The 26207-nt window shown below is 35.4% G+C and overlaps 1 protein-coding gene across 1 annotated transcript; it reads right to left on the bottom strand.

Annotated features, from left to right (window-relative positions):
- Positions 1–5161: 5161 nt before the first annotated feature.
- Positions 5162–10869, bottom strand: LOC143387933 (tripartite motif-containing protein 43B-like). Its single transcript, XM_076842021.2, has 6 exons — positions 10459–10869; positions 9595–9702; positions 8065–8277; positions 7440–7462; positions 6563–6660; positions 5162–5661 (listed from the first exon to the last, which is right to left on the bottom strand). The coding sequence occupies exons 1-6, from the start codon at positions 10867–10869 to the stop codon at positions 5162–5164; spliced, it is 1353 nt and encodes a 450-aa protein (XP_076698136.2).
- Positions 10870–26207: the final 15338 nt, after the last annotated feature.

Below are 26207 nucleotides of genomic sequence, written 5' to 3' on the forward strand. Positions count from 1 at the left end.
CCTGTATCGATTCTATTATTATTATTATCATTATTATTATTTTGTCTTACGAATTGGATCTAGGGGTGCTTCATTCCTGAATTCCTGACATGCATCCCCAGTCATTTTATTTATTTATTTATTTATTATTAATGTTGAGACAGATCTTATTAAGTGGCTGAGGTTGGCTTATATCTTCCAGACCTTTTGCTTCAGCCTCCTGAATCACTAGAAGTTCAGGGGTGCACCACCTTTACTGTTTTTTTGGTTTTTTTTTTTTAGTGGTGACATCACTCAGGGCACACTTTTATGTCTATTTCCAAATTCATTCTTTTTTAAAAAATTTTATTTATTTATTTACTTTTATGTGGTGATAAGGATCAAACTCATGGCCTCACATGTGCTATGCAAAAACTTTTCCTATTTCAAAGAGCGATTGTGTGATTAAATTTTAAAAATGTACATTCAAATATATATGTATATATTAGTTGTCTTTACTTTGATCTTCAGTTATATTTTTTATGATAAAATTTAAGGCATTTGATTATTTTTTTCACGTATTTTGTGTATCCTTTGATTTTGTTCTAATTTGAATGCTCCCACCCAAAGCATTGACAAATCTTTTTGTAGCAAACTTCTGAATGTAACACACTTGAGACTATATGAACTATGCTCTCACATTTAAATGGAATTTGGTGAATTTGTAATTCCAGGCTCCATATTTTGTCTTACTAATTTGAGCCCTACTCCCTCTTCCATTGGCAGGCTGATACTATGTCAACGTTTGATGCTAATCTAATTCTCATTCTTTCAAAATAATCTCTTTTTCACTCTGGAACTTTATGTACACTTCTTGCTGCCTTTGATATCCTTATAGTACACCACAGTATTTTTACTATTTTTTTAAAGAGAGAGAGAGAGAGAGAGAGAGAGAGAGAGAGAGAGAGAGAATTATTTTTCAGTTTTCGGTGGACACAAAATCTTTATTTTATTTTAGTGGTACTGAGGATCGAACCCAGCACCCAGCGCATGCCAGGCGAGCGCGTTACCACTTGAGCCATATCCTCAGCCCTTTACTATATTTTTCTTAAATAATTTTTTTTTTGAGAGAGAGAGAGAAAGCGAGAGAGATTGAATTTTTTAATATTTATTTTTTAGTTTTCGGCGGACACAACGTCTTTGTTTGTGTGTGGTGCTGAGGATCGAACCTGGCCGCATGCATGCCAGGTGAGCGTGCTACAGCTTGAGCCACATCCCCAGGCTCCTTTCCTATGTTTTTGTAGGAGAATTTGAAACTGTGGAGGTTTAATCACTAAGCCACATTATCAAACCTTTTTATTTTTTATTTTGGGGCAAGGCTTTCAAAAAGTAAATAAATAAACGCTCAATTCATAAATGGTAGAAAAATGTCCACAGATATGACAACTTTGTAATGCAGACCAGTAAAAAAGTTAAAGCAATGCTATGATATTCAGTGATTAAGAAAAGTCTATTTTTCAATGAGATCTTATTAGCATGGTACTGGAAGCAAAACAGGCTGGTAGACCAATGGTACAGAATAGAGGGCTCAGAAGACCAAAAACATGCGCTGGAGAAAAGATAGCATCTTCAACAAATGATACCAGGAGAACTGGAAATCCATATGCAACAAAATGAAATTGAATCCCTATCTCTCACCATGCACAAAAGTTAACTCAGAATGGATCAAGGATCTAGGAATTAAACTGTGCATCTAATAGAAGAAAAAGTAGGCCCTAATCTTCATCATGTGGGATTATGCCCCAACTTCCTTAATAAGACTTCTATAGCACAAGAATTAAAACCAAGAATCAACAAATGGGATGGAATCAAACTAAAAAGTTTTTTTCTCAGCAAAAGAAATAATTTGTGAAGTGAACAGCGAACCTACATCCTGCAAGCAAATTTTTACCCCTCACACATCAGTTAGAGCACTAATCTCGAGGGTATATAAAGTACTCAACAAGCTAAGCACCAAAAAAAATAAATAATCCAATCAACAAATGGGCCAACAACCTGAGCAGAAATTTCTCAGAAGAGGATACACAATAAATCAACAAATATATGAAAAACTGCTCCTCATCTCTAGCAATCAGAGAAATGCAAATCAAAACTACTCTAGGATATCACCTCACTCCAGTCAGAATGGCAGCTCTTATGAAGACAAACAACAATAAGTGTTGGTGAGGATGTGGGGGAAAAGGTACACTCATACATTGCTGGTGGGACTGCAAATTGGTGCAGCCACTGTGGAAAGCAGTATGGAGATTCCTTGGAAATCTGGGAATGGAACCACCATTTGACCCAATTATTCCTCTTCTCAGACTACCCAAAGGTCCCCAAAACATTATACTACAGGGAAAAAGCCACATCAATGTTTATAGCAGCACAATTCATAATAGCTAAACTGTGGAGCCAAACTAGATGTCCTTCAGTGGATGAATGGATTTAAAAAATATGGCATATATACACAATGGAATATTACTCAGAACTAAAAAAGAACAAGATCATGGCATTTGCAGGTAAATGGGTGGCGTTAGAGAAGATTATGCTAAGTGAAGTTAGCCAATACCCAAAAAACAAATGCTGAATGTTTTCTCTGATATAAGGGGGTGACTCAAAGTGGAGTAGGAAGGGAGAGCATGGGAGGAAGATTACCTCTAATAGAAAAGGGGTTGGAGAGAAAGGGCAGGGTAAGAGGAATAGCAAGGATAGTGGAAGGTGATGGTCATCATCATAGAAAATACATGTATGAAGATTTGAATTTGGTGTCAACATACAAACAGAGATATACAAACAGAGATATGAAAAATTGTAGTATATATGTGTATTAGAATTGTAATGCCTTCCCAAGATGCTGCAGCTGTATGGGAAAAAGGGGCTGTTTTTCATGCTTTTTCATCACTTTCTTCTCCCAGTTAAAGGCAACAAGAAGCTACAGCAGTAAGTCTATAGCCTATATTTCAATTTTTCTGTTTTCTCAATATATACATAAAAATACATACACACACTATATGCATATTCATACACATATGTGTGTATGTGTGTATGTTTTAAAAGTTTTCCATTCAAGTACAATATAAAAGTATCATCTTTAATATTGGGCTAAATCAAAGATTTTTCAAATTATGGTCCGGTAATCAGCATCAGTAATAGCATCTTATAATTTGTTTAAAATTTGAACTTTCTTCCCATCCCAGATCTACTGAATAAAGACTCTCTGTGGTCAAAGCACAGCAATAAGTATTCAAACAACTTTTGCAGGTGGTTCTGATGCATATACTAGGTAAGTAATCTACCTTGATATTCATCCGAGAAAGATTGCAGCTCAAATGCAAAGCACTGGACAGATGGTAAGGAAAACCCTTGGCTCTCTGCTGCATCCTCCTTTTCCAAGATCTGGATGGTTTCATCTGACAGAATTTCAGCTCTGGTGGTGTTGGAGGTGTGGGGTACACAGGATCAGATAGTAGAGGTTTCTCAAGGAGAAATACAAACTTCAAAGTAAGTACAGTGAGCTGTATTCACCAGATTTTCTGGCTTCTGATTACTGTTATATTTGAACTGCATCTGCCCCTAGAGATTCACCTCCAGGGCACCTTGGCAGATTCTGGGCTTGACTTCTATAAAGGAATTTTGTTACTGATCATTCAAAGTTCTATCTACCTCAACTTGTCCAGTACAGTTAGGCACAAGTGGTTTTGGCAAAAAAAAAAAAAAAAGAAAGAAAAAGAAAAAAAGATAAAAAAAAAGAAACACACACACACACACACACACACACACCAAAAAATTGCCTGGGGTTGACTGGGAAGTTTGCTTCTATATGTATTGAGAGGAAGAGCGAGAAGATTCAGTACGAAATCAGTTGCACTTGATTCCCATTTAAAAATAATAATAATAATAATTTAAAACATTTTTGGATTAAACCCAGGGGTGCTTTACCACCACTTTAAATCCCTAGTCCTTTTTACTTTTTAACTTGTAATCATATTGCTAACTTGCTGAGGATACTGCTGAATTGCTGAGGATGACCTCTAACTTCCAATCTCCTGCCTCAGCTTCCCAAGTGCCTAGGATTATAAGATCTGCAACACCACACTTACATCACGTATTTGCATTTCTAAAAGCACCAAACTTTGAGAACCACAAACCTGGATCATTGGTTTATTCCATTGTCTTAGCATGTCCTATTCAATTGGCTTACCCTGTGTTTTAGAAGCCTTTTTAATATTTCATAGCATTTATTTTCATTACTATTCTCTATTATTAGTTGGTCTTTTGAAGAATATTTTTTAAGAAATAGCTTTCTTCCTTTCATAAATGTTATTTAGTAAAGATATTAAGTCTTATGTGATGCTATAGCAGAGATTATGGAACAGCACGATGTGAACTACCGTTGTTTTTTTCTTTAAAAAATACTTCTTTAGTTGTCAATGGACCTTTATTTAATTAATTTATTTATTTATATGCAGTGCTAAGGATCAAACCCAGGGCCTCACACATTCCAGGAAACTGCTTTGCCCCTGAGCCACATCCCCACTAAACTATGATTATATAAAACATAGCAATGTTCACTCATTAATAATAAATCAAATATTTGTTAAGTTCCTGTTATGTTCTAGACATTGTGAAACTGTTAGGAATGTAGACTAACTATAAGGCATTTTATTTTTTGTACTATATTCTATTATAAAAGAAAAGAACCAGCTACTCTGAGTTATGAAAATAGATTTTTTTTTCCCTGATCTTGGCAGTCAGGAGATTTCCCTGTAAAATAGATTTTTTTTCCTCTCACTTTTTACTACATGAGGGATAAGACCTTAGACTGACATTTGCATCGTGGAAAACCATGATGGTTCACAATGTGTAAACTTTATTCCTTTTATTATATCCTTAAACTAGAAATACACATCTCTGTATATTTAGAACTCTAGTAAGCTCACAAACCAGGTGAGCGAGCAGATTATTCTTTAGATAATGGGCCAGAACAGATGCTCTGAATTTAAAATAGTCCAAAATTTGCATTTCACATTATCTTCATATTTAATAATAAAATGAGGTTACAATAAAGTAGAAAAACAGTAAAAGAGTGTACAGTGTTATTTATTTTCTTCAACTGAGGACTTCCTTAGACATGGAGTTCCCAGACAATCAAGCTCCTGACTTATCCCTCCTCATTGTGGCCAGTTAAAAAGAAAGGCCTGACAGGGAAACTCAAGGAACCAGCAGGGTATGTCCATATAAGGGAACTCATGGCAACATTCAAAAAACTCACACTTTTGCTCTTAAAATCAAGGAACACACCAATCCGGCCCAGAGGCTTCTCTATATACTGGCAAGTCACTGGGGGAGAGGTCAAAATTCTATAATGATCACCTTCTTTCATGCACAGTAGGAGGAATATTTCCTTAGTGGCAAGCATAGTGCCAATATTTTTCCAGAACAATTTACAGACTCCCACCGCCCAGTCCCAAGAGTTATCCACATCCAGCTCCCAGTAGTGTTGCCCAGAGATGAAGATATGGGCTCCCCATGCAGCAAAATAGTTGGATCTGTCAGAATTCAGAGATGCATCTTGACGGTCTTGTCTAAGTACAAATGTTCTCACATCCTCAAAAAGCCTGATATTATGATTGCTTATTTCATTACTGAGGGAAATTTCCACTGTGAAAAGAAAAGAATACTCCATTCAAAATTTATTATAAAAAATAAAGTTATCAGGGGAAAAGATGGATCAATGAGTATAAAATTATAATTAGGTAATAGTAAGTTCTTGTGTGGTATTATACAGTAGTATGATTTTAGAAAACCATGATGTTCTGTACATTTAAAAAAGCTATAAGAAAGTAGTTTGCATGTTTTTACCAAAAACAAAAATGATAAATGTTTAAGGAGATAGATATGTTTAACTTGAAATATCACACAGAAGCCCATAGATATCTCTAATTTCTACTTTTGTGTATCAGTTAAAAACAAATTTAAGTTTAAAAAGTAAAAGTAAATTATCTCTGATAAGACAGTCTAGCATTTCATTGAGAAGTAGGACAAGACTACAAAGGCTTTTCTAGCTAGAAAAATAACAGATTCAAATTCAAAATATAAAAATATATGTATAATAATAAAATTTGTGAAAAATCCATGAATTATAAAGAGGAGGGAGGCTTTTTTTTTTTTTTTTTTTTTTTTTGGTACTGGAGATAGAACCTTAGGGCCTTATTAAGTTGCTTTGAACTTGCAATCCTCCTGCCTCAGACTCCGAAGCTCCTGGAATTGCAGTCAAGTGCCACTGCACAAAGTGCGTTTTTTTTTTTTTTACAAGTAATTTATTAGAAATGTGAATGGAATTTATTCATTCACTAACTTTCTCTTACTTTTGTCTATATTATGGCAGCACGGTTATTTATAAATACCTATTCTATCATCACCTATCATTTAAATACCTGTCCCGGAAAGATGCCTTTTCTCTCTTAAGTGAGAGATCAATAAAGGGGGAAACAATCTCAATAGAAAACTATCCCTGAACTGCACTCTCCATAGTCAGTCCAACCAGTGGGCTGACACTCACCACGACAGAGGTTGAGCCTGTCTATCAGTCCTGTGATGGGTTTTATGCTGAGCACTGGTCTCACAGGATGAGGCATATGCTGTTGCACTGTCTCACTCCTAGAAGAAGGAGAATGCAGTTAGTCATTTGAGTGCTAAAGAATTCACCACAGTGCTTGAGGAAAGACATACGCATGCAACTGAAAATGCTCCCTCCTTGTGAATTACTCCCATAAACATCTTCTACAACTGTACCATTGTTAGGGTATTATTCCTTCTTTTCTCTTTGCTTTCATGCACCCAGTGCCCTGACTCCCAAAGGTACTTGCCCCACTCATCTACTACTGGAAAAAAATACTCTATGTAGCTAAAGATTTTTAGGGCTTTGGATCCTAAAATTGCAAGTAGCTGCCTTCTAGCAAATTCTGCAGGGCAGAAATTATGTGCATTAAAACACACACACACACACACATACTTGTATTCAAAAGTTTTTGAGAACCCTAGATAATGTTCTATATACTAAAGTTATGCATATACATTTATAATGCAATATAATACATATATTTGATATAATTTTCAAATGTTCTTTAATTGTGGAGCCAGTGATACCACTTTGACAGGTATGGATAAAAAATCATTTTTTTCCTCAATATTCTAACTTCTGATGAATTCTTATCCTCTCTTCTGCAAGTCAATGTTTATTTTCCACATGGGTCTGTGGCAGAATCTCCATTTCTTAATTGAGGGTCATTTTCAGTATTTACAGATAATTCTTACTCTTTGCTTATGTGTCATAATTTAACCTCATCTAATATATAATGGCTTTATTTTGTTAGGAAAAAAGTTTTATCTTTCACAGCCCTCCTATCATTTCAGTTCAGGTTGAAAGCCAAATTTACCTTATCAATAGGTCTCCCAAATCCTGTAAGGAGGAAAAAAAAAAAGATAAGAATCCTTCCAAAATACCAATCACAACCATGCCCAAGCCCCTTAAATTGGATTTTCTTTTCCTTTCTAAAGTATAATCCCAGTACAACACATAGATATCATCTAAATTTGATGCATTTGGAACCCTAGGAGTGAGTAAAAGACATGGTTACCACAGTAAGTGGGCACTGCTGTAACCATCAGCTGTCTGCCAAGAGGTCTGTCCAAGGACTTTTTCCAAACAGCTGAGGTATTGCAAAATAGAGCCTACTTAAATTCAGGATATGCAAAGACAATGGCCAAGGAAATGTTACCTTTCCCCAAATATTGCTCATTCCAGACAAAAATAAAATGTCCACAATAATATTGTTATTAGAAATGAGATAAATCAGAATTTTAGAAGAGATTATTCTCTGGGGATGCTATTCTTACAATTCTGTACAACTTGTTCGTGGTTAGGAATTAGTTCGTTATGCACATTTGTGGAATGGCCTCCATCACAAGTATGGAAGGTGGCAAAATATATTTTTAGTACTGAAGAGACAATGAAGACTAAAGATGTGTCAAAGATGGAGTTTAAACCAACAAAGTCTTTACCTGGAGCAGCTTTTCCCCTGATTTATGGCACATTCTCATCAGCTCCTCATACATTCCTTTTAGGTGTTTCTCAGTTTGAACCATTTTAGCTTCACTTCTCTTGAGTTGCTCTACAATATTTTCATCTTCCTTTTGTAGTCTCTGCAAATGCTTTTGTTCCTCCATGCAGAGGACCGGGTACAGCTTCCTGTACTCAGTCTTGATCATGTTTTCCTGATGACGTACATAACTCTGCAGGGATGTGAATTTCCTGGGTCACACACTCAGGACAACTGCAACCTCCTTCCTTCCTTAACCCTCACCTGTTTCTCTCTGGCTCATTCCTCTACCAATCAGCTATATATATCCTCAATTCAGGTCCTCCTAATCCTCAGAATCCACAATTTTTTATTTATTTTCCTCTATTAATAAAAAAGAGCAATCTACTTTTCCTCAAAATGTGTCCATCCAGAAATTTTTCAAAAGTGCTTGTCTTTAGCAAGTTTCTGAGATACCTGGAAAATTCCCTTTAATAGGTAATTCCTTTATATACCCTTCAAATCTGAAAGACTACTTTTAAATCACTGACATTGTTATCATTATGTGAGATTTTTATTTAATGTTAGTTTCTAATCTCAAATCTCCCCACATCTATAACCTGACCATGTAGAACTTTCAGAAATATTGCACATTACATTCAGGATTAGAAGCTACACAATAAGGTCTTCCTAAAGCATCTAAGCCTAAGGTTTCAAAAGCATTAGTACCCTCCTGAACTTTACCTTCTCACCTGAGGTTGCAGGCTCTATATTGCCCTGTTACATTAAGAACATTAATCCTCATTTCATTGCCTATCTCCTCTCAGTATCCACTCCCACTCACCAGTCCTTTATGTTGTGTCTCCCCATTCCCCAGCTTTTTAATATGTTCTATTTTCTCCTTGAACCCATACTGTTTGGCTCCTGTGCAATCTTTTCAGCAGCACAGGTGCACTTCCCATTTTGCTATTCACACCTCCTTTCTATCTCCGAGAGCTCATTGTCCTGATCAGCAAGAAATACATTGAATGCACAATTATATGCTCTTGAATTTCTACAATTCATCTCCTACCTCAGCTTCTACCTTAAATAATTATGACAGGTCTTCAATACTGATTCAACTGTCAAAACTCAGATTGCTCTTAGATTTAAGAAATTTTGTCTGAGCTCCTTAATGGTTACTGAATGTCTTCAAATCCCTGTATGTTCCTTCATCTTACCATTTGCTGAGCTTGTTTTGATGTCATTTTTTGTGGCTGTTAATACAGGGTCTAGAAATAATAAGTGTGAACTCACATTGAAAGGCAAAATTATTTCTCCTGTAGTTCTACAGAGGACCCTTAGGTCACATGATGACTTCAGTTCATTTTGCCTTACATAGAGATAGAACCCAAGACCCAGTAAATGTTAGGCAAACATTCTGCCACTCAGCTATAGCCCCAGCCCTCTGCACAAGTTCTTAAAGGGGAAATTTGTAGCACAACTGTCTCAAACTGTTTCCTAGGGCAATAACTCTGATACTTACATCCCATGTTAGAATTTTTCTTTTCTCCTCATTCAGATTCCTCTTATTTTCTTGGATTTTTCCCCATAATGATCTCATTTGCTTCAATAGCTTCTCCTGTAAGGGAATTATCAATGTAAAGCAGATATACACATTTCAGACCCTAACAGATGAAGAGAGTTAAGGGATGCAAAATAAAAGTCCTTTAGTGAGAATAAAACGCACCTGTGTGCCTGTTTCACCCTCTAAGTTTCTATTATGTAACAGACTAAGAAATTTTATGAAGTTGGCTACCTTTCAGATAGGCATTTTGTCTCATTATTTGTATCTTCTAATGCTTCTCTCCTGTTGATCTCCTTCATATTCGTCTAGTATTACTAAATGTATTTCCAACATAAAAGCTTTGTTCAGCTGGTCAAGGTGGTGCATGTCTGTAAATGCCACTGACTTGGAAGGCTAAGTCCAGAGGTTCAGAAGTTTCAGGAAAGCCTCAGCAATTTAGTAAGGCCCTAAGCAACTTAGTGAGGGCTTATCCCCCAAATAACAAATAAAAATGGCTAGGGATGTGACTCAGTGGTAAAGCAACCTTGTGTTAAATTCCCAGTATCAAAAAACAATTATCTTTTATATACTCCTGGTCACCAGTGACCTTTTGAAAATGGGGATTTTAAGATGTCTTAGCCTAATTCTGCTAAAATTACACTGAAATGATATTTGTTGACTTTATTGGCCTCCCGTTGAATGCTAGCCTCACAAAGACAGGTATATTTACATATTCTATTGATATCTCTATCTTTATGTCTTATATGGTATCTGGTTCCTACTAGGCCCTTGGTAAAGACTGGATTAATCATCATGAGGACCATCACTTACCCGGTACTCCTCAGCAGCCTCCTCAATGGGACAGTGTCTGTGACCCCTATGCTCCTGAGAGTTGGAGCAAAGCAAACAGAGCAGGTTCTTGTCTTCTTCACAGAAGATCTTCTTTGCCTCCTGATGGGTCACACATATGTGTTCCTTGGAGCTCAGGATTTGCCTTAGACTGGCTTGTCTGGCAAGTAAAGACATCCTCTTCACACAAATATCTGGCTTGAAGTCTCTCTGCTGTGATGGCCTCTGGCACACATGGCAACAGGCAGGAATTTGGGCTTCTTCCCAGGAAAGGCAGAGACAGGGCCAACAAAAGCTGTGCCCACAGCCTATGGTGACTGGGTCCATAAGGTACTTCATGCAGATAGAGCAGGTGAGTTCTTTTTGGAAGGGTCGTGGGATTTCTGATTCCATTTTTCTGAGGGAAGAAAACTAGGAGAATTTTTTCATCTATTCTTGAAGACAGAAAGGCCTGAACAAAATTGTGCTCAAGTTCTCATTCAATATCACACATCTACTTGGATCAGAATACATAATTAGAACAGATTACCTATTGTATTATGCCAAGCCCTATTCTCCCCCCATAAATGTACCCTATTTCTTGAGGTACAATTTCTCCCTAATTGTTTGACTTTTAGGAATTTGTTTCAATATATAACTCCAGGGCATATGTCTGAAGTGAAATGAAATAATCCTAATGTTCATTTCTAGTCCTTGGTTAAGTGAAGGGCATGTGCCTGAGCTTTAACCTTGTTATTGTCTTTAACTTCGTAACTATTCTATCTTGATGAAGCCTCTGACATCTTTACTAGTAAGTATTGTGGCCAGAACACAAATTTTTGATTAACATTAAAATAAGGTAACAACTAACACATTATCTTTTTAATCAATAATGGTAATTCAATCACCAATAATTCTCTTTTGTGTTGATTGTTTCAGAGATTGTCTAGCAAATTGAGGTTATCATGTTTAGGGTTACATCCTTATAAATAAATTATAAGTTTTTAAAATGCATTAATAAAATGCACTGTACAATGCCACTCATCTGCATGTGTTATTTCACTTATAATCCAGAAAATATTTTTCTTGTAATCCATTGATAAGAATGCAAAAAAAACCTATAACCAAAATTTCCCTTTGATGTCTTTTGTTGTCTGAAATGGATCCCCACCCAAAATCAACTTCTGGATATATGAAAATTAATAAAGACTAAAGTGAACTTTGTCAAATTGGATATTTCATCCAGCATCTTTATATTTGAATATACTAAACCGTTGAATCTCTCTTTCTATGTCTATTATCTACTTGCCTGAATTCAAACAGACCAATAATTAAGAAAATGGGAATGGTAATATCTCTCAGTCCCTTAAAATATTCCCCCAAGCACATTGTAAAAAACCATTAATTATTATGTAAAAATTTAATTTTGCAAAAACTAAAAATTGAGGTCATAATTTCTATATTATATAATTACAAATTGCCTTTCCCCTTAACTCAGGTTTCTTTCTGATAGCCAGTGTCACTTTCCTGCAGGTCTGTACATTTCTTTGCTTCTTTAGAATTTAAGTCAATAAACCAACCTCTGAAGAGATAATATTACCACAACCAAGAGGAATATTTTCCGAGTCATTTTATGCATTACTTAGTTATATATTGAGAATACATTTGCATTATTTGTAAAGTAGTATATAATACATGTAGGATCTGTTTATAGAACAAAATTTTCCTAACCAATTTATAGAATCTACACCAAATACAAAACTATAAGATGTCTGGCAGTTTTTTTTTTTTTATCCTTACTATTCATATGCACAAACCAAGGAATACAAAAAAAAAAAAAAGGAAATTCATGTAGTAAGATTAGATGACCAATTTGTTTAATTTACAAATAGCTTCTAGAAAAGGAGGTATTTTTCCTAACTAAGCAAAAACATCAATTCATTCAAATGATTTTAGTTTACAGATTTATACATTTTTGAAGATCTGTTTGTTTCAGAAAATAGTCGCACAGGGAATGATGGTGCAGGCCTGTAATCCCAGCCACACCCAAAGCTGAGGCAGACATAAGGAAAATTCAAAGAAAACCTCAGCAATACAGGGAAACATTTTCTCAAAATAAATCATACAAAAAAGCCTGGCAATATGGCTCCATGGCTAAGCACCTTGGGCTCCAATCACTGGTACAAAAAAGAAATAATAATAATAATAGGAACATCTCCTTTGTAAATCATATACTCACCCAAGGAATGTGTCTATCGTCTCACCAATGCTACTGTAGAGGTAATAGGAAGTCTGTCTGGGGATCAGTGCTTCACATAGCAGAACTGATGTCTTTCAGGGGTCTGCAAAGCCAGGTGAGTTCCAAAACTACTCTGATCTGGAGAGGAATGAGACTAGCTCCTCCTGCACTTTCTTTTTATAGAGGCTCTGAAGACCACACCCAGTTCTCCAAGTGACTAGATTTCAAGAAGCTTCCAATAGGAATTAGTATGAGTGATTAAGATTGTGTAAGTGATTAGATTAGTAAGGTAGATTAGGCTAGGATGGGTTTTTAATTTCAAAATAGAGAAGACTGATTTAACACTTTGGCTAATCTCGATCAACAAACCTTTATAACACCACCTCCCACACACTTCCTGAAACACCCTGACACTCCAGACACACTCTGTCTAACCACAGTGATGACACTGGCATAGAAGTTTGTAAGGTTTTCTGGCTCCTAAATTTCCTCCTAATGTCTTGAGTCCCAAGTTCCCTGCCTGAGCCAGGGGCTACATAGCTTTTTCTTCCTTTTCTTCCACAGTAGACAGGGCACACTATTCCTTGGCAAACTTCAGGCAAGCTTTTCTTGTTATGAGAGTATATAATATGTCTCAAAATAGAACAAGAAAAATTTCATTAACATTTTACTAGCTAGTTACACATTTCAAACATGTGCACATTCCATATATGGGCCTCAACTTGTTTTCTTACTTTGGCTCCACAAATATGAAATATCAGCTAAAATTTAAAAAGATCTCATTGAAAGGTACTAGTCAAAATTATGAGCCTGGTGCTGTGGGCACAAGTTGTAAAGTGAAAGCATGTGTTGACACCCATGTTTTCTGAGTCTAGAGCCTATTCCCAAGAAAGTGTCCCAAAATTTCTTTAACTACTTACAGAAATTGCATTGTAACAACAACAACAACAACAACAAAATTATAGTAGTGTATAAAGTAGCAAGGAATACTTTAAAAGAAATAGTTTTTGTCCCAACTTTCCCAAAACTTGATAATTGAATTTAACATGGATACCTCCATTTTCTTATGCATTCTATTTTTAATATTTATGTTTTACTTATAGGTGGACACAATACCTTTATTTTTTATATTTATGTGGTACTGAGGGTCAAACCCAGTACCTCGCACATGCTAGGTGAGCTCTCTGCCACTGAGCCACAACCCCAACCCTTTTATGCATTCTTCAACTAATGATTTAGCTCTGACTATGCCACATTTTTGGGATACATGGGAATTGTTACCTGATCTCTAAATCTTTTATTATAATGTTTTGTATATTTCAGGAGAATGATTGTATTGGGTTTGAACAATTGTGCTTTTAACAAATTATCTTGGATTCCAAAGGCAAAACTCATCTTTCCTGGGGACCATGATTTTTAAAAATGCCCCCAAGAATTTTTTTTTCTATTGTTTTACTAATTTTTCTAGTATCATCCTTTCCTTGGTATATGATAGTATATATATATTGGTATATATATATTGGTATATATATATTGGTATATATATATTTCTAACAAAATAATATATATTATTAGAAAATATTCATAACTTTAATAGGATAAAAGAAAATATTTGCCTCAGAAATGGTTAATAGTTATGTTTGGGTTAAACCTTGTTCCAATAAAGATTTAGAAATCTTAAAGGGTATCCAAAAGGATAACGATCTTTTCAGTAGCAGATCTCCCAAACAGCACCGAAAAATATTAATAGACACACAACAATAGGCTTGTGCCTATGAGAGATCTTGAGGCCTGGACAGTGACTGTGAAGAGGCAGATTGTAACATCCCAGCAGCAAGGCGCCCGCCTCCCAACCCTCCTCTTCTCTGCTGTCACCTCCATGGGGTCTCTGGACTAAAGTACCTTTGGCATTAATTGTAAGGCTGCCCCTCCCAGGTCAGTCTTCCTCTCTGCCTGCCCTTCTTTCTGTCAGAAGATGGAGGGTGAAGGGTCTAGTCTGCCAGATCTCACCTTCCCTCCCCACTGCAAGAACCATGAAGAAGATAAAGTTGGGGTTCCTCTGTCTCCCAGAGTACAAAGAAGACTCCAAGCAGTACACTACATTCATTGAGAGGTGCAGAAATGCTTACCTAGATGTTTTTTTTTATCATAATCTTTTGCTATGAGAAGCAAGGTATCTATATTACAGAAACAGAAACTAACTCATATATATGCATATAGTAAAATATTGAAGCATTTTTTTTTAATTCAATGCTTTTTTATTTTTTATTTTTAGTTGCAGTTGAACACAATATATTTATTTATTTATTTTTATGTGATGCTAGGGAACGAACCCAGGGCCTTGCCCATGCTAGGCGAGCACTCTACCACTGAGCCATAACCCCGCCTCGAAGCATGTTTTATTAAACAAGCTTTCAACAATTATTCAATTCTATAGTCTTGTATACTCCAGATATCCAATTGATGACAGAAACGTTTTCCCCCGTGCCTAAACTATTTATTGATGGCAGCTTGCTAACTGGAGGAAAAGTCCTTGACGATGAAAATGCAGGGATCTGCAGAGTGCTGCCCTTCTTACTGAATGCATTGAGTAAAGATTTGGAATGAAGGGCAGAAACATAGGTGCATATTATGTTCAAAAAAGATGTTTCTTATCAAAACTAACATTGGATTTGTCCGTCTGGTCCAAGAATATGAAATCATCTTCCCAGCAAATTTGACAATGCAAATGGTTTCTCCACTCCAGAGAAAATTTGCTCATCCTGGAACCACATTCTGTATAAAGAGAACACATGAAACTGGGCATGGTGGTACATGCCTGAAATGCCACCAACTCAGGAGGCCGAACAGGAAGAGTCTAACTTTGAGGCCAGCCTCAGCAACTTAGAGAGGCCCTAAGCAACTTAGCAAGACACACTATCTCAAAAAATAAAAAGGGCTCAGGATGTGACTCAGTAGTAAAGTACCTCTTGGTTTAATTTCTAATATCTCCCTGCCTCACATAAACTGTGAATATCGTTTTGGAAATATGAAAATGGTGATTGCACAGAATGAAAGATTGAAAAGCAACAATAAAGAGGGTGTGAATTTGGGAGAAAAAGAAATAATACAGGTAATATGAGTAGCAATGTAAAGTGGTCAAGTGATTTCTTTTTAAATTTGTCGCAGTCCGGCTGCAGCAAAATAACTGGGGGGTGACAAACAACTTGTGTACACTGATACAGCAGGAATGGGAGCCGTTTATTGTAGGACATGAGGGGTATATATACATTACACACAACTTATCTTAATTAACATAAACTTGATACAGCAGTCAACCAATAAGGAGTCTCCATAGTTAATGGCTCACTGGCATTACTTCACAAACCACTCCCTCTGGAAAAATGCCAGACTCCATTTTGACTTGTTTACAGACTTTAACATTTCCCCCTTTTGTTTAATTTAAATAACGATCATAGTGGTTTTTACACAAACACCATAAATAATCTGCTTCAAGCAGAAGGGGAGGATACAAAATGCCACAATACCAAGCCAATTGATGGCTCCATGCAAGAAGCCCTTGGAAAAATTATGCCAGCAATGACACCGTTAGCAAAGATACCGAGTTACAATTTGTTGTAGATTACAGTTTGTTGTCTCAGTCCAGGTAAAGCAGTGTCTCAATAGATTAACTCACAGTCCAGGTAAATCACAGTCTAGGTATGTTCTGCAGGCAGCTAGCTTAAATCACAGTCCAGGTAAGTTCTGCAGGCAGTTCAAAGCGGAGGAATCTATCAATATGTCCATTTCCTCCCAAAGTAAATTGACTCCTTGATAGAGCATTACTTTTTGAGTTATTATTCATTGATGCATCAGTTTATACTGTTTACTGTGATAGCTATGGAAGAAGCTGTAGTTTGGTTTTATCTTTGTCTTCACCAGCATTGGGATGAAGATAGGAATTCTGGCAATGATGGCTAAAAAAAAATATGTAACATTCCAATAGGTACTAGGAAAACAATTTTCTGAACAATTTACATTATCCTGAACAGAATTATTAAATATAATGAAAAGGAAAGGTGAAAGTAAACAAACAGATCTGTTAACCTCCTTATTTGTTCACATATTAAAACAATCCTCAACAGCTGTTTACCCAATTTAAATTAAACCATTAAAATCACGTGAATAAAAAAACATTCGGATCCATTTTTTCATGAGCGCTCCTCATATACGATATATGGATATACGCACACACAGACATACAACACAAAACACAAGTGTGCACACATGCCCAGCAGTACTTTTAAGTCCATTCTTACAGGGTGCAAAATGGATTTCAATAATTTATACAAACAAGTGGGTTATGCTCAATCACTGCAATTTTAAGATACTGTACACAGGAATGAAAAGGTTATAGAAAAGTGTCATAGCAACAGTGCCTTAAGAAAGGAGAAAAAGAGGAGCCTTAAAAAATGGATAAAATCAGATCAAGGATTTCAGAGGGAAATGGAACACATAGGAAATGAAAAACATTTCTCTGCAAATGGAGCACTGCTCTTGATCAGGTGCAAGTGTGGAAACAGTTGTTTCATGATATTTTGTACACTGCCCATATGGTTCAAAATCGTATCCTTAGACACAAATCGCCTGGCGCTTGCACTGAATTTTTGAAAATGCAAGATTTCTGAATGATAAATTAATCCTCCCAATTTTTTTTAAAAGTTAATTTTGCAGACAGGTAAAAGGCTAGGTATTTAGCCACCTTAGCATTGATTAGTTTTGGATGTCTAAGCTCTGTTACACATGGCTTCCCATGGCTTCACTCTACAAAACATATTTACAACGTGAAGAATACATCTACAAGAAATCTACATTTCAAGGGTTTTACAAATCAATCTTGTATCTTTCCCCTGAATTGACTCTCACAGACCCCTTCCCCTTGTCATTTCCTTTGCCCAGCTTAACGGTCCAAAGCCTACTTAAATGCACCTCAAAAATGTTAAGATTGGGCAACAGATTTACAGTTCCTGTACTCAAAACCATGTGCAATTATTCTCATCTTCACACCATGAAGGAATTCTGATTTTTAAGCTTTTGGAGTTCCTTAATTTGTTGTCTCAAAAATAGTATCCTTTGCTCTTGAAAAGTTGCTTGGATTTCACATATTCGGACTAAAGATCTTAAATTTTTTAATTCAGTACAAATTTCTGACATGTGAACGCTCCCCATGTTATGAGCTTCTTCACGCAATCTTGATGCCTGCTTCTCTGCAGGATCTGCAGGCCATCCTTGAACATGTTTTATGAGATTTTCATTGAAGTGTGCTGCTAGTGTAGCAGCAAAATAACCAGGGGGTGACGAGCAACGTGTGTACATTGATACAGCAGAATTGGGAGCCGTTTATTGTAGGACAGGAGGGGTATATATACATTACACACAGCTTATCTTAATTAACATAAACTAGATACAGCAGTCAACATATAAGGAATCTCCACACTTAATGGCTCCCTGGCATTACTTCACAAACCAGTCCCTTTGCAAAATGCCAGGTGCCATCTTGACTTGTTTACAGACTCTAACATAAATTTATGCTGCTTCAAATTTTGTTTCTCTAAAATTTATTAACAATTTTTTTAAAGTAGACATCAAATCCAGAAGTGTTTAAACACAAAAACACATACCCAAATCTTTTTTTTGTTTGTTTTAACATGAGTTTCATTATATTACTTAGGTCCTTGCTAATTTACGGAGGCTGGCTTGTGATCTTTCTTCCCCAGCTTCCTAGGCTGCTAAAGTTACAGGTGTGTGCCATTACAGAGGGCTTAATGACCATTAAAAAAAATTGATTTCTTCATCTGTTAATAATCTTTGAATCATGATATTATCCAACTATTCTTATTTTAGCATAATTCAGTTAATGCTTTCTTCCCTATTACCTAAGGAGGGGAAAAAGAAAAACAATATTTAGTGATCAGATCAAAGGAAATTAATCAATCTAATCTAATAAATCAATCTAATCTAATAAATCAATCTAATCTAGTAAATCTAATATAATCTAATATGTCAATCTAATCTAATAAATCAATCTAACCTAGTTTACTTTTTTATCTCTGGGTTCTTCCCTATTCTAGGGGAGTTCTTGACGATCCAAGGAACCAGTACTCTGTGAAACTCCTCTGAACCAAGTTCTAATCACTAGGCTCCAGTTCAACTCTAGGATTTCCTATTCAGGGATTTTGGAGCCTATGCATGGGGTCCTGAAGGAATCCCAGTGCTGTGAAGTCTCTGCACATTCATGTGGGCAGTGAACACTGTATACAAATGTTTTGTCATTTAAATTATTTAAATGTTAACAGAAAAAAGGGGGAATAGAAAATTAGCAAACAAATTCTGAGAGATGGGCCTCTCACAGTGGCAGAGGTCTGTAAACCCAGAGGCTCCAGAGGTGGAGACAGGAGGATTCCAAGTTCAAAGCCAGCCTCAACAATTCAGTGAGGCACTAATTCTCAACTCAATGAGAACCTGTCTCTGATCAAATACAAAATAGGGCTGAAGATGTGGTTCAGTAGTCAAGTGCCCCTGAGTTCAATACCCACTATAAAAAAAAAAATTCTGAGAGATGAATTATCTACCAAGAAAAATAAAAGAACATGTACTTCAAAATTATTTAAATTGCTAATGTTCTTTCTTTTGAAGAGTCATGAACCCTAAAACAAAAAGAAAACGAAAGAGAAAGAAAGTTTGGTGAGAAAAGAAAGAATGGGGTAGATAGGGCAAGAAGGAGAGAAAGGATTATTCCTATGTCCATGGTTACCATTCAGCATCCCAAATATCAGTCAATATATTTATTGTGAAACTTTATTCCAACTTCTACATTAGACAATGCCTTACCAACCTACTTGTGTACTGTTAACAAATGCAAGTAGACTATTTCTAGAACACGTGTTTTGGCTTCCTGACAGGAGGGAAATATTACTGAACCAAGGACAGTTTCAGATAATTTAATCATAGAAGCATCTACCCATTTGTTTAAAGAATTTAAAACTTTCGTTTACACCAGAGTTAACTCACAAGAGGTTTTCCCCACGTGATAAATGTGGTATAGGAAAGATGAAGAAATATATCATGGGTGATAACTCAGTATTACAGATCTTTGATGACCAACACTATAGATGAGAATAAAATAATTTTGATGAATCAGGTGTTTTCTCAAATCCTTGAATCTTATGAGAATATTAAAACAAAATCTCTAAGTCTAAAGCAAAAAACCTAAAAAAAAAAAAAACCCACAAAAGAAAGTAGTCTAGCTATATCAAAACAAACTATTCCTCAAAGCAGTCCCATTGTAACTTATATTTTATAATTTTTTTGAATGCATGGACCAAGTACTATTATGGGTATATACATCATAAAATTCAATTTACCCTTTTATATAACATATTTATATATTTACAAAACACTCGCCTGTACAAAACATCTGCAATATTTTTTGGTAATAGATTACCCAGACTTGTTGTTCCATGTGATTAGGAAATAGAAAATGAAGTGCCATTGGATAATTCTAAATAAAAGTTTAGAAAAAGTATACCAAAAAAAAAAAAACAAAAAACGATTTTGGTATTGTGTGTTTGGTTTCTAATGGATGTTATATATATATATTTACACACACACACACACACAAACACACGTATATATGTATGTATAGTCACTCCTCCACATAAATATGAACCATTATCTTTCCTTCTGCACTAAAATAAAATTGTAAATTTGTACCATAAACATATGAAAACTCATTCACAACTAAATATCCTTTCTGATTTCCAAACACATTTATGAGACCTCTTAGCTCCTGGGTGACCTGATTTCTCAGTCTCTGTCTTGGATCAAATAGCATTCTCTCTAGGAGCACTATTTTGACCTCTTCAATGTTATTCAACTTGCTTATCATATGAGGCATCACCCATTCTTTTTCATGGAATTTGATAATATTTCAAATATAGCATTCACATACTCTTATTATTTTCTGTTTTTCCAACTGTGATGGTTAATTTTATGCATCAATTCCATCAAGGTTTTAATCAAAGTAATCAAAATGTGCTGGGCAGAAATTGTTTAGACCTGTTTAACATTTAAATCAATAGACTTGGATTAAAAAGGTTATCTTCCAAAATGTGGATGGTCCTTATCCAATCAGTTGAAGGTCTCAGAGAAAAGGACTAAAGTACCCTGAGGAGAAAGAGTTCTGGTTGCAGGCAGTCTTCAGGTTTGAGACTGCAACATCAACTCTTTTCTGGGCCTACAACCTGCTACTCTACCCCGAAGATAGACCTGTTGATCCCTACAGTCACATGGACCAATTTCAGATATACATATTCATATGGATATAGATTTGAACATAGAGATATAGACTTATTTGGATTCTTGGACAACCCTACTACACCCACTAAACAACCTCAGAGTTTTGAAAACTGCTGGCTTAACTGGTTTTGTTGTTTATTTAGTTACTGATATGCATTGTTTCACTAATGCATAGAATGGTTCTTGAAATTTAATAAATAAATAAATGCTCAATAAGAAGGTGTAGTGAACAAGCAGACCCTGTCATAGAGATGAAAAAGAGAAAAAATTTGGATGTGTAATATCTGTTTTCTAAAACTACATTAATTATGATTTTGAAAAATTCTATCTAGAATCTCTCATTTATAATAAAAATAACACTTCTCAAACCATTCACTAATAAATTTTTTTGTGAGGTAAGGGAGAATTTCATGGTGTGATAACTTTCTGTCAGCCTATAATGTGATTGGTGATAAGTTTTATAGAATTTATACATTAAAAAAGACACATTTTTCATGTATGCAAATACCTACAACATTTCTACATATTCAGCAAGATTTGGAGAGTATAACTAGTCAAACCTTCAAAAAATTAACTATAATAATAATGTAGCTTCATTTCATTAAAACTTCTTTCAACAATAATATCTTCTTGGACTCTACTCAGGAGATTCTTGAAGGGTATTTTGGTGTCTTTCTATATTTGGCTTATTTTATTGTATTTCATGCATCAAAATAAAAACAACTAAAATAAGAATAAAAAGATCCAGACTCTGAAATATTTTCAATTTATAGATGTATTTAGAGACAATTTTTATGATTAAAACTCTCCAAAACTTGAACAGAGACACATTTTTTTGTTATATATTTGAGCCAGCGGCAGTGGCACACATTTGCAGTCCAATGTTTTGGGTGACAGAGGCTATAAGATCACAAGTTTCAGATATCTGCAAGATCCTATATCAATTAAAAAAAAAAGAGGTAAGGCCTAGAGGTAGAGTACCCTTGGTTGAAATCCCTAGTACCACCAAACAAACAATTAAATGTATATTTACCTCGAAAGCATACATTTTCTACACAATGAACAATAAAACAGCAGTTATGATTTTATTAATGTGTCTGTATAAAAGATTTAATTTCAATAATGGGGAAATAAGTTAATTCTTGTGTCACTGTATTTCTGGACAAACTTCTAGTCAAATGTAGAATAGAAAGTATGTTGGCTTTACTAAATCAAGCAAACTCCAAACTATCCGAAGGTGGCTCCAAGGGGAGAATCTCAGTAAGATGAAAGTAATTTTGCTTTGAAGTTTACATTATTTTTTTGTTCTTGTTGCTGTTTTGTTGTACCAGGGAATGAACCCAGGGGTGCTAAACCATTGGCACACACTCAGCCCTTTCATATATTTTGTTCAAAGACAGGGTCTCCTTAAGTTGCTGAGGCTGGCATTGAACTTGTGGTCTTTTTAACTTCAGCCTCCTAAACCACTACCAGGTGTACACGAAAACATCTGGATGAATTTTGCCTTCTTTTGATGTATTTCTTCATATCATTGCTATTATCTTGCAGGTCATAAAGTTGTGTGACTCTGGTCTCATTATCTTTCAAAGTACAACTCCAAACTGACAGTTTTAAACTCAGGCCTGCTCCAGTGTGTCTGTTGGATAAGGGTGGGAATACCAGATGGAGGGGGCAATTAAGACTGACCAAAATCTACACAATCAAGTTTTCAAGGTTTATTTACACACTCTCAGTTGATATTTTACTAATACCAGTTTAGGATCCTTGTTCCTGGGTGGTCCTTATGTGGAACGTTCCATCTCTTATTTCACACAGTGTTTACAGCTACCCTTTATTTTGTTTTAACCTCGGTAGGACATGTTTCCAGAAATTTGTTGAAGATATTCCAATTTATTGGCATATAACTTAAAAAATATTTTGTAGTCATCCTTTGAATTCCAGTGGCATCGTGTTGTGATGTTTCCATTTTCTCTAACTTTATTTATTTTGATATATTCTTTTTCTTTTGATTATTTAGCTAAAGTTTGTCAATTGTGTTTATATTTTCAAAGAACCAACTCTTTGCTCCATATATGTATTGTATTTTCTTTTAATCTCTATTTCATTTATTTCTGCTCTGATCTTTATTATATCTTTCTATCTACTCACTTTAGGTTTTGTTTCTTGTGGTTTTTCTAAGGCCTTGAGATACTTCAGCTTTTAAGAGGTATAAGGCTTTTCCTTTTTAGTTTTATTTAATAGGTTCAAGTGATATTTTGCAGAAGATAGAATGAGATAATAGGTGAAGATTTTGAATAGTTCAAATCCATCAGATGAAAGGCAAGTATAAACTCAAATCAGAAGGACTCACTTTTATATATGTGTGTGTGTGTGTGTGTGTGTGTGTGTGTGTATTACTAACAGTAAATAAATTACAACAAGGGACATATTGCAAGTCAAATGTGATGATTTTTCTCTATTTATCCCATGGAATAAAAATAACTTTCTTTTTTTTCCTCTGCCAAAATCTGGAATCACTCATGCTACAGGAATTAAATAAATAATTTTTAATTGTTCTAGTTAGTTATACATGCGTAGAATGCATTTTGACACATAATATGTAAATGGAGTATAACTTGTCATTCTTCTAGTTGTACATGATGTAGAATCACACCAGTCGAGTAGTCATGTATGACATAGAGTAATAATATTTAATTCATTCTATTGTTCTTCCTATGTCCATATGCCCTCCCCTCCCTTCACTCCTCTCTGCCTAATCCATTCTATCAGCCCCTCCCCTTATTGTAAATTACTATCCTAATATCAAAGAAAATATTTGGCCTTTGTTTTTGGGGGGATTGACTTATTTCACTTAGCATGATATTCTCCAGCTCCATGCATTTCCAGCAATTCTAATTTCATTTTTTAAGGATGAATAATATCCATTGTGTATATATACCATATTTTTTAAAATCTATTCATCTGTTGAAGAGCAACTAGACTGTTTCCATCCTTTAGCTCTTGAGAGTTGAGCTCTTATATGGCTACACCACTTTAGTATGCTGATTTTAAGTCCTTTGTGTATAAACCAAAGAGTGAGATAGCTGGGTCAAATGGTGGTTCCATGTCAGGTTTTCTGAGGAATCTTCATACCGCTTTCCATAATCGTTGCACTTATTTACATTCCCTCCAGTAATGTATGTGTACCATTTTGCCCACATCCTCACCAACATTTATTTTTGCTTGTATTCTTGATGATTATCATTCTGACTACAGTAAGATAAAATCTGAGAGTAGTTTTGATTTGCATTTTTCTAATTCTAGAGATGTTGAACATTTTTCCATATATTTGTTAATCATTTGTATTTCTTCTTCTGTGAAGTGTCTGTTCAGTTCTTTAGCTCATTTATTGACTGTGTTATTAGTTTATTTGGTGTTAAGTTTTTGAGTTGTTTTTATATCCTGGAGATTAAAGCTCTGAGGTGCACATGATAAAGGTTTTCTTCCATTCTTTAGCCTCTCTCTTCATGTTATTGATTGTTTCATTTGCTGAGAAGAAGCTTTTTAATTTGAATACATCTCATTTATTAATTCTTTACTTCTTGCACTTTGGGAGTCTTTTTAAGGAATTTAGAACCTAGATTAACGTGGTCAAGATTTGGACCTACTTTTTCTTCTATTAAGCATAGGGTCTCTGTAGAGCCTAAATCTTTAATCCCCGTTATGTTGAGTTTCATAGAGGGAGAGATTGGTATTTAATTTCATTTTGTTACTGATAGAGTTTCAATTTTCCTGGCACCATTTGTTGAATAGGCTATCTTTCCTCCAGTGAAAATTTGGGGAAACTTTGTCTAGTATGAGATAGCTACATTTATGTAGGTTTCTCTCCATGTCTTGTATTCTAAACTATTGGCCTATGTGTCTGTTTTGTTGCCAATACCATGCCATTTTTGTTATGATCTCTTAGCATAATTTAAGTTCTGGTATTGTGATGGTGCCTACCATACTCTTCTTGATAAAGATTGTTTTGGTTATTCTGTGCCTCTTATTTTGCCCAATAAATTTATGATGGCTTTTTCTTTCTTTATAAAGAATGTCATTGGGGTTTTAATAGAAATTTTGTCAAATATATATAGCCCTTTTGATAGTATGGTCATTTGTTCATATTAATTCTGCCTATTCAGGAGCATGGGAGGTCCTCCCATCTTCTAAAGTCTTATTCAATTTCTTTGTTGTTCTTCAGTTTTCATTGTAGAGATCTTTCACCTCTTTTATTAGATTGATTCCCAAGTATTTTTCTTTAGGTTATTGAAAATAGGGTAGTTTTTCTAATTATTCTTTCAATAGATTTACCACTGATGTACAGGAATGTATTTGATGTAAGGGTGTTGGTTTTATGACCTGCTATTTTGACAAATTTATTTATTAGTTCTAGAAGATTTTTGGCAGAATTTCCTGGATCTTCTAAATATAGATCATGTCATCAGCAAATAGTAATGGTTTGAGTTCTTCTTTTCCTATACATATCCCTTTAATTTCTTTTCTCTGTCTAATTGCTCAGGCAGGAGTTTCAAGGATGCTGTTGAATAGAAGTAGTAAAAGAAGAGATGCTTGGATCCAGAGGAGAGACCTGCCTGCCCTGCCACCCCATACCTGGAGACCTGAAGAGAGGCCATGTCCATACATGGAGAGCCACCCATGCTGGGGTTCCTTATTCACCCAAACGTGGCTCCACAGCCCAACATCAGGGTACATATAAGCTTGAAGCTGCCATCACCACAAAACTGAGATATCACCCCTTCTATCAGGGGATAACCATAAGGACCTGGTAATACATCACCAAGATCCCTGGGGAGCTGGCTACACCAGAGGTTTCTCTTCTAGGGGTGCTAACAGTTATCCTGTTGCTGAGGTAGCATAGGGTCTTGCATGGGGTTGCCTATCTCTTGTTTCTCCTACTAATAGCCAACTTCTCATGATTACCCTCTCACTTTTTATATAATCTAATACTCAATATTCTCTCCATTTTATCTCATAAACATCTTAGCCAACCCCACATTCCCCCTTCCATCATTGGAAACTGTAAACCATTATGCAAACCTTTCTACTATATGGTAGAAGGTAACCAAACTCATCATTTTTTATTATAATGACAAGACTGTAAATGTAAAAATAGAAGCTAAATGATATATGGCTG

The sequence above is a fragment of the Callospermophilus lateralis genome, chromosome 2 (assembly GCF_048772815.1).
Source record: "Callospermophilus lateralis isolate mCalLat2 chromosome 2, mCalLat2.hap1, whole genome shotgun sequence".
NCBI classification, from domain to species: domain Eukaryota; kingdom Metazoa; phylum Chordata; class Mammalia; order Rodentia; family Sciuridae; genus Callospermophilus; species Callospermophilus lateralis.